The 9,993-nt window shown below is 48.2% G+C and overlaps 1 protein-coding gene across 1 annotated transcript; it reads right to left on the reverse strand.

Annotated features, from left to right (window-relative positions):
- Window positions 1–2,551: 2,551 nt before the first annotated feature.
- On the reverse strand, window positions 2,552–7,627 carry Tcl1a (TCL1 family AKT coactivator A). The gene is made up of 3 exons (XM_059279170.1): window positions 7,496–7,627; window positions 3,589–3,759; window positions 2,552–2,671 (listed from the first exon to the last, which is right to left on the reverse strand). The coding sequence occupies exons 1-3, from the start codon at window positions 7,625–7,627 to the stop codon at window positions 2,552–2,554; spliced, it is 423 nt and encodes a 140-aa protein (XP_059135153.1).
- Between the last annotated feature and the right edge of the window lie 2,366 nt (window positions 7,628–9,993).

Here is a 9,993-nt window from a genome sequence, read left to right on the forward strand (position 1 = left end):
GCTGACAATCAAATTAATGACCACAGGTGGCCATGCTTTGACTCCATCCAGTGTAGGTGAGAGGGATGAGAGACTGCAAATGAGAGGAGGTAGATTTCTTACACAATTCTCTTGTTGGATGCTCAGAGCATGTCACTTTCCTTATCCGACTGCATCTTCAGGATGGCCCTGTAGACTAAAGTCATATGGAGCTGGGGAGCAGGGTGATACTAAGTCCTTTCTCTGTATGGTGTCCTTGCTATTCTGAGCATCTACTCAGAAGATGTGAGGATCAGCAGGTCATGAAAACCAGCAGGGGACAGGACACATGGTAGGCTAGGGTGTGACTGCAGGCCATGGATATGGGGAGGGCATCTGGTTGGGCTGGAGTAATGGGAGGCAGTTTCCTATAAGGAGGAGACCTCCTGGGATTGAGAACAGGATCCGCATGTGGAATGTCACACCTGGTGCCTTCCAGGAGACAGCAGGGCATCTGGAGCTGAAGGCATTCAGAAGGCATTCAGAAGGCATTCAGAAGGCATTCAGAAGGTATTCAGGGAGAAAGTCAGATGATACCAAGGGGAACTGGGGACCAGGCCTGACCAAAAATGATGTTTCACGGTTGTTGCCTCTAATGGTCTCAAATCATAACTCCAAAAGCACTGGGATGGAGAAGTGAACTGTGTAAAACTTGCTAAGTCCAGCCTTATCTCCAAAGTAGAAGCACAGGAAATCCCCAGACATTCCCTTTCAGTATTCTTTTTTTTTTCTTCCATTTTTCTTTATTAAGGAATTTTCTACTCACTCTACATACTATCCACAGATCCCTCCTCCTCCCTCCTCCCACACTCCAGCACTCCCTCCCAAGCTACCCCACATCCCCCAAATCAAGGTCTCTCATGGGGAGTCAGCAGAGCCAGGTACACTGAACCTAGGCAGGTCCAAGCCCCTCCTCACTGCACCAAGGCTACACAAGGCATCACACCACAGGCACCGGGCTCCTAAAAGCCTGCCCATGCACCAGGGATGGATCCTGATCCCCCTGCCTGGGTGCCCCCCAAACAGTTCAAGCCAAACAACCGTCTTCCATATCCAGAGGGCTTAGTCCAGTCTCATGGGGGCTCCACAGCTACCAGTCCACAGTTCACAGGCTTCCACTAGTGTGGCCAGTCATCTCTGCACGTCCTCCCATCATGATCTCCACATCCCCTGCCTGCAGAATCCCAACCTTAAGAAGATGATAGAGATATTTAAAGAGGAAATGAAAAATTCCCTTAAAGAATTTGAGGAAAAGTCAAACAAAAAATGGGAAGAAATCAGTTTGGGTCAGGGTCTCTTACTGAACCTGGAGATCACTGATTGGCTAGACTAGTTGGCCAGCATGCTCCAGGAAAGGTAGGCAAACACAGGCACAACCCAGAAACCCAAGGTACCCTTAGCTGTCCCTTCCCGGTAGAGCAACACTTGGCTTTTCAAACCCTTGAAAGCCAAGAGAAGGCAATTAAACAAGTGAGGGAAACAGTTCAAGATTTGAAAACTGAAATCGAGACAATAAAGAAGACATAAACTGAGGGAATGCTGGAAGTGGAAAATCTGAGTAAACGAACAGGAACTACAGATGCAAGCATAACCAACAGAATGCAAGAGATGGAAGAGCGGATCTCCGGTGTTGAAGATATGGTAGAGGAAATAGAATCATCAGTCAAAGAAAACACTAAAACCAACAAAATCATGACCCAAAATGTCCAGGAAATTTGGGACACCATGAAAAGACCAAACTTAAGAATAATAGGGATAGAAGGAGAAGAATACCAACTCAAAGGCACAGAAAACATATTCAACAAAATCATAGAAGAAAACTTTCCCAACCCTTTCAGCATTCTTAATGACCCCGGTTTCTCCCTTATGTACTAGCCGCTAGGCCAAGGATGGAAGCTATTCAGCACAAGTTATATAACATATTTAATCAGCAACATACAGTATTTACATTAAATAAGCATCTGAACACCCAGGCACAGGGTACATGTGAAGGGAGGGATCCCACAAACGGACAATCTGAGGGTTCATCTGAACCAGCTCCATTGCGTGGCCTCTTGCTCTAGTGAGGACCATGGCTCTAGGTTTGCATATCCCTGGCTGCAAGCACCTGGGATCTGAGGAGGGGCATGCAGCTCTCAGGCCTTATACTGCTTTGCAACCAAGCCTAAGTTTGTTGGATAAGTAGGGGTTCACAGGTCAAATGGGTACAGGCACACCACCTTAAGAGATGGAAGATCTAGGACCTGGCCAGAGTCAAGTGACTAGGCCTTGCCCGTCACGGTACATGTGTAGCTGAGGGACCAATGAGGGATGGGCAAGTTCAAAAGGCAGACATTGGTTGCACTGCGGGTCAATGAGAAAGGCTGAGAAGTTAGTCAGCTGAAAAGCTCAGGGGCTCAGGTACCACTGGGCACAGAGAGAAGATGGTAAGAACCAGGCTTTTCTCAGGTGCCATTTGCCCGGGATGCAGTAGAGCTGAGGGACAACCAAGGTAGCTGAGGAACTACAGAGCATGGGCAGGGGCATCCTCTGGCTAGTGTTTCTTCCTGGAGCCCAGCATGGAGAAGAAAGAAGGGGACCAGCAAAGTGAACATAAGTACAAACTTCTCTCCTGTGGGCCTGGGGGAGGCAAGGGAGACAGGAGCTGCAGGACCTGGGGAAAGATAGAAGGGAGGTCAGAGACACAGAGGAGGGCCAGGTAGTGGGGTGCTGGGGGGCTGCTCAGTTGGCTCCCGATGCTGAGCCTCGTATCTTATACCAGAGCAGAACACCAACATGTGAGGAGAGGTGGGTGAGAAAAGATGGAGCAGCTTGCCTCTGTACAAGTCACCCAGTGCTTCAACACAACATCTCTGGCTCCCAGGCTGAGCTGGTGGGATGGCCCAGCAGCCCATTCTTGATAGATGACTGATTGTGAATAATGGTGACCTGTGGGCCCTGTGAACATGGTTGTAGCTGGAGCTCCTAAGGTGGTAAAGGAAGTGACATGGACACTTGTGGGAAGGTTGTTTCACCCTGGACATCTCTGAGGGCAGCTGCTGGAGAGGGGTTAGCACGGATTTCACAGAAAATGGCACTCCTTCTTCCTGAAGGAGCCCTGGTGCGCTCACCATGTCATGGATGATATTCTTTTGTCTCCATCTTTTCAAGTAACATGTCCTCTACGCCATTGAACTGAGGGTGGGGAAGGAGAGAGACAAGAGTGATCAGCCCCAGCCCTGAGAATTCCTCTTCCACTCTGGCTCAGCTTTCTTTAGCCTGGGGCAGCACTGGGACCTGAGTGTGTGTGTAGGACCAGCCCTCTCCACTGGTCTCAGTCAGTGACTACCACAGTGGCTCCTTGTGCCCAGGAGTTTGGCCGAGACCTCAGAAGATGGCCTTTTCTCTCTCTCTAACCTGCTTTAAAACAAAACAAACCAAAACCACATCTGCAGTTAGTTCCCTTTCCATTAGCTTAGCTTCTGGTGCTGGGATGGAGGGATATAGAGCTTGCCCAGGCCAGCCCTAGGGTGAGAGCAGGACCACTCAGATTACTCCACTCACTCAGTCCCTGGGGTAAGCTGTGCTTGCCTTGATGTGGTACACTATCTTCCAGAGGATGGAGTCACTGCCTCGGTACTTTTTCCCTGGGTAGAGTTGCCACATTAAAGGCAGTTCGTATGCCTCCAGCTGTCTGGGAGTCATAGCAGGCCCCAAGGGGATGCTTTCCTGGCGCAAGAGCACCTGGAATTTTCCATCAGTCTGCAGAGGAAAAATAGAATACACCTTCACCTCCTGCTTACCACAGCCAGGCTCCCCTAGGCATGACACCCCATGTCCATCCTCTCACTGGCAGCCATGGCTGACCCAATACACTGAGCACAGTTAATGTCCCTGGTTTCAACTCCACGCGCTGCACACAGTCTTAGTGATGCTGACAAGGTCTAGGCATCCTTCAGAGTTACCTTTTTTCCAGCCAATCTCCTGTTGGTAGGGTAAGCCACTGAGCCCTCCAGCTTTGCCCCATGGGTATGTGGGTAGGGTCGTGCATGTAGAGCAGAGTGCATAACCTCAAGGTGTCATTTCTTAGACATCATCCACTTTTTCTTTCCTTTCTTTGTTTACTTAAGACAAAGTCTGTTATTGGCTTGGGGTATGCACACATAACACACACACACACACACACACACACACACACACACACACACACACGATACATTGGATGCATAGTGATTGTGCTCCAGAGATCTGAGTGTATCTGCTTCCTAAGTACTGTGATCACTAGCAATGTCTACCACACTAGGTTTCTCAACTTGATCTCTGGGGATTGAACTTAAGACCTTATGCTTGTAAGGTAAGCATTTTACCAACTGTACCCCAGCCTTGTCGGGGATTTGACTTTGATTTTGTTCAATGCCCTCTTTTTTAAAGGAGGTGTCTGTCTGTGGACCCCCTGCAGGAACTTAAATGGAATGCACTGTCTTTTCTCTCAGAGGGTTAAATGAGATGAGGCCCACGTCTAAAGAGGATGACATGATACCGTGGGGCAAAAAAAAAAAAAAAAAAAAATCTTCTGCCAGTCGGCATTTTCCTAAGATCCATGTATGTGCTCAAGGTTTCATCCTGTGTTCAAAGTTGCACGTTGCATATCCACTAACTGCACAGCTCTATGTTGTTCAACTGTGAAAACTCTAGACCAGTCAGAGTAGGACTCAGGACCCCATTTGTCACAGCTACACAACCTGCAGAAGTACAACTTTCTGTCTTGCTGAGATGCTTGGGATTGTGTGGTCATTTTCTTGAGACACTCCCCCGCAACACACACACACACACACACACACACACACACACACACACACACACACACCCATTTCTAACACTGTGAATCTAGTGATAGGCAACACTTCTCCATCACTACCACGGCTCTCCTGGGCTGTGGCAACTACTTCACTTACTGTCTTTAGACACCAGGGTGGCGATCTGAAAGGCATGCTTGCCTGCTGGATTCCTGATGCCTTCTCCTCAAGGGCAGAGTGAGTCCAGGACCCATAGAAGTCCACAAAACATACACAAGAGTGTCTCTGTCTCCCTTGTCTCCCACTGTTCTCTTCACCACTGTCTACTTCCTTCTAGCCTCAATGCCTTGTTTGTGTGTCGGGTTCTCCCTGTCTCCAGCAAGCCTCCCCAAATCTACAAAAAAGGTAATTTCCTTTGAGGCAGTCCTTTGTTCAAATGTTTGTCTATAAAGAACAAATAATACCCAAACCAATGTTAGAGTAGAGACCAAACCCCCAGTTTTATTAACTGAAATGAGTTAAAATTTGTGGTTTTGAAGCACGGTCTCACCATATCACCCTGGCTGGCCTGGAACTCACTCTGTAGACCAGGCTGGCCTCCAACAGAGATCAAACAGAGATCCACCTGCCTCTGCCTCCCAAGTGCTGAAATGAAAGGCATGCACCACACAGGTGTGAACGTGCCACAGCTTGCAGGAGTCAGTTCTCTCCCATCATGTGTGTCCTGGGAATCACACTCAGATCATCAGCACCTTTACCTCCTCAGCCATCTCACCAGCTCCTGAAAATGAGCTATATCCACCAATTTGGGATGAAAAACCAAAGTCAAAAAACATCACCACCTAAACACACAAACAAAACCCTCCAAACCCTGCACAATCCAATTTTATAAGATACTCCAGTTAAGACCTGGTGGGGCCAAATGGCCCAGGCGTGCAATGCACTCCTCAGTAAGCGGAGGCAGGAGGATCACAAGGCCTACCTGGGCTACAAAGGGAATTCAAGGTCAACCTAAGCAACTAAGACCAAGTTTCGAAACTGATAAGCATTGTATAAATGGCTGGGCCAGAGCTCTGCAGTACCGTTCTCCTAATCCACAGAGGGCCCTGGGTTTGCTCTTCAGCACCTACTCAGGTGGGGCGGGCAAGGAGGAGGAGGAAGGGGGGGGGGAAGCAATTTGAAACTCCAAACAAAAGGATTCAAAATTACGTCATGCAAATACAAACCGAGTTCACAAACTCAGTACAGAACAAGTCACTGTCTCCCTTCCCCTCGCTAGTTTCTTTCTCCCACAGGACTCTCCCCCAGTTTCCTGATTATGTCCGGCCCCCCAACTCCCATTGCACTGCCTTCCCACTCACTGCATTCCACCACATTCGCTGCAAACCCTCAGTGCAGACCTGGGCTTGGTGTAGACCGTAAGCACTCACACTTATTTAAGGAGGGTTTCTCCAAGGTGAAAATAGTTTTGTAAAATGTTCCGCCAATGAGATAACTGGTAATTAGAACTGGTAACTAGTAATTAGTGTGTAAGCACTCTAGTATTCAGAACTCACTGGTCAATAGTCTAACCGCTGTTACAGATGGCTTTATTCTCTTCCCTTATTACTATAAGTGAATGCATATATATATATATAATATATATATTATATATATATGGTACAGCCTTGGTTCTTTCAGTCATGAAAAGTAAATCCTGTGTTGCAGTTTGTTACCAGGCACCTGCTCAGACAACATCTACCCACAACTCGGAAATATTCTCTGGTTCATGGTTTGGGTTAAACGATAGTTGTTAACCTGATATTAGAAAGAAATATAGCTGGGCAGTGGTGGTGCACGCCTTTAATCACAGCACCCAGGAGGCAGAGGCAGGTGGATCTCTTTGAGTTTGAGGCCAGACTGGTCTACAGAGTGAGTAGCCAGAGCTATACAGAGAAACCCTGTCTTGAAAATTAAAAAATAAAAAAAAAAGGAAAAGAAAAAGAAAAAATCATTTGTTACAAGAAATTTGTACAACTTAGTAACAAAAAGAAATATTTCACATATCTGACTTAAAATACTTTGCTTTAAAAAAAAAACCTAGATATGTAAACTTAATATTGTAAAACTGCGGCAAATTTAAGAGCCCGGAATTGCAGCTGCATCATCTGCTAGCGGCACCCCAAATCTATGAGGTTCATAAGCCCCAACTTTCTGGAGTGGAGACAGTCCGTAGTTCCTAACTGCACGCAAGCGTATCACACGATGTTTTAATTTTGCTTTTATAGCCTTCATTGGTTTTATAAGTGGAACGCACTTCAATAATTTCTGCCGGCAAATACTTCTAGAAGGGAGTTCTTTTGAAAATGCCAACATTCATTCAGACCCATCCGGAGGCTTCCATAAGCGAAACAAAGTTAAACCTTATCACCCATGTGGATACTACTAGCTACCTTCAAGATATTCCAATTTTATGGCTTAGGAAAACCCTGGTTCACCCCAAATGATGGTCACACACCCCAGGCCAGGTGTGACAGGGCCTTGCCCACCCTCCTCCAGACCTACCAGGCCCAACCCGAAGTGCGTTCAACTGCAGCCTCCCCAGCCCTCCTGTTTCTGGAACAAGGGACCCTCTGTCCCCTGGTCTCCAGCTACCAAGGGCTCCCAGGCCCAGGCGGGCACACCCCTCCTGCCCCCCGTGCTGGCCCCATGGTGGCTGGTACCTTGACGACTGCAGGCAGCCAACTGCGTCTATGCTCATCCAAGTACACGTGCCTCTCCCAGAGCCACAGGCGTTCAGGGTTTTCAGGTGTCTCTGGTGTCAACTCCAGCTGCTGAGGCGGCGATTCAGCCATGGCATAAACTATGCATCCGGTTGGAGCGTTTGGAGGAAGAAACAAAAGGTTGCAAAGGCAATCTCTGATAAAAACAAAACAAAACAAAAAAAAAAAAAAACAAAAACAAAAACAAAAAAAACTACTCCCTGGTGGTAGGCAATGAGAAGCTAGGCTATTTATTACCACTAGGTGTGCGCCTCTGCCCCCTGGAGCGAGGCGGGGCGGGGCGGGGCGGGGCTGCGCGGGCGGAATGGGTGGAGCGAACCACAAGGATGGTAGGCAGGGCAACCAGGTGGACTTCTCGAACCCTGGCAGGGTCTAGGTTTGCAGGCCTGATGCCATCAGACCTAGGGCTTCTTCAAGGCTCCAGCTGGTCTTGCCCTCCTCTGGGTACACTGGCCGCAGCAGAGGTACCCAGGTCCTGTCTTAGGAGACACTGCCCTCCTCTTCCTTTATGGTGAAATCCCAAAGTCCAAGGCAGCTATTATGTGTGTGGCTACACAAGCCACACCCGGTGGCAGGCCACCCAGGGCGAGGTCCCTCTTCACTTCTGGGATCAGAGACCCGAGAGAGCCTGGCCCACCTCTGGACCCTCTAGGGTTCTCCCTGTCACCTTGAGCCTGTCCTTTTGGGTGTCAGAAGCAATTTCCTTTGCTAAGTACAGTTCGTGTCCCCTCCCTCTTTCCCACATGACTTTTTCCATGGCTCTGATGAGGCTGTGGTCTTCTAATAGGTCTTGTGACACATGCTTTTGAAAACATGGGTTTCCGTCTTTGTGCTCCGACTTAGTGAACACACCATTCCAGACCCATGCTTGAAAAGAAACCCTTCCTACCCCAAGAGTAATGGATTTGGAAAGTCTCTGAATTGCTCAATCAAAACTGTCTCATTGTAAGCCAATAAGGAAAAACGACTTCCCTTTATTTTACAGTAACAAGTGTCCATTAAGGCAATTAAGAAATTAATGAAAAACATGTAAAACAAGTTCCAGGCCCGTTGCTCAAACAAGCCTTCAGCTAGCTGTTCTTTCCCCTCTCTCTGAGGATGGGGGGCGCCGAGGAAGCCATGTGCAGTCTTTGGAAGGTCAATGAGTGATCAAGTGTGGACACCTGGTCAAATTCCCCAGCTGTGCCAAGATGGCCCGAGGTCAGCCAGGTGCATTCAGATTATCCAGGAGAAGAAAAGACTTGAGCCCAGCAAACCACTGCAGCTCTTAGAGGTGTTAGCCTTTCCTTTCAGACTGGTGGCCTTCAGGCTGATTTCCCTGTAGATGGATGGCTCTTTGTCTCCAGACCCAGATAGCTACATAGGAAGGTGAAGATTTTTGGAATAAGCTTGGTGGGGAAGTTCTGGGTGAGTGCGAGAATGAGCCTAGTGTATTATTTTTAATTCACTATTGTTGTGTTTGGAGGGCACGTGCCATGTAGGATATGTGGGGGTCAGAGAAGGACACTGTGGAGTCAGTTGTCCTCTTCCACCTTGTAGGTCCCTGGGATTGAGCTCAGGTTGTCAGGCTTGGTGGCAAACACCTTCACCCTCTGAGCCTTCTCAGAGGCCCACAAGTCCAGTTTAAATAGTGCTGCTGGCCCAGCTTTTGTGACAAGCGGGTAGAGTCCCCAAGAGCCAGGGTGGCGGGTTCCAGGCACATGCATGGCCCCAGGAGCCAGAATGTTACTGAATTTGACGCTTTTATCTCTGCACTCCCTGCTTTCCTAGGAGGTGTCGGAAAACAGTATCCACTTGTGAGGTGAGAGTTCTAGGAATACGCTTCCCTTCCTCCTCATTCTGGAAATATTTCTTTAAGCTTACACAAGGGCTTTTTAATATTGAGCAAGGGTAGACTCCGTTCTTGCTTGGTGTTTCAGAAGGATTCCAGAACAATAAAAATGAAACAGGAATGGGATTGGGGCAAGTGGCGGCTTTGATACTTTTTTCATGTAAATTCCACAACCCAGGGGGGGGGAAACAGTAGCTATTGTGTGGACTCAAGCGCCGGAAGCTCCAGGCCTGGTATCTCCTGGCCTGTCAGGCAGAGCTTTAGATTTTCCTATTCCCCTCTGAGTCTTTTTTCTCTCAGTCTGTAGTTCCTACAGATAAGCGCGTCTGTTTTTCAAAGCAGCGATCCTGAAAAGCCCCAGAACAGATAATGCCTTTGCGTCCTGCTTCAGGTCTCATTTCCACTTGATGGCTACTGCTTATGAACTTGGTCAGTCCTTTGCCAGCTTGGCCTCCCTGCTCCGTTTCTGTAATGGATGAGTAGAGCAAGCTGTGTTCTATGCGCGTCAATCTGCAGTCTCTGATCCTCCAATCAGGCTGCTTCATAAGGGCTTGGTTGAGAGACGGAAACTCCTGACAGCGGCTCAGGAAACCCTGTAGTTTTGAGC

The sequence above is a fragment of the Peromyscus eremicus genome, chromosome 14 (assembly GCF_949786415.1).
Source record: "Peromyscus eremicus chromosome 14, PerEre_H2_v1, whole genome shotgun sequence".
NCBI lineage: Eukaryota > Metazoa > Chordata > Mammalia > Rodentia > Cricetidae > Peromyscus > Peromyscus eremicus.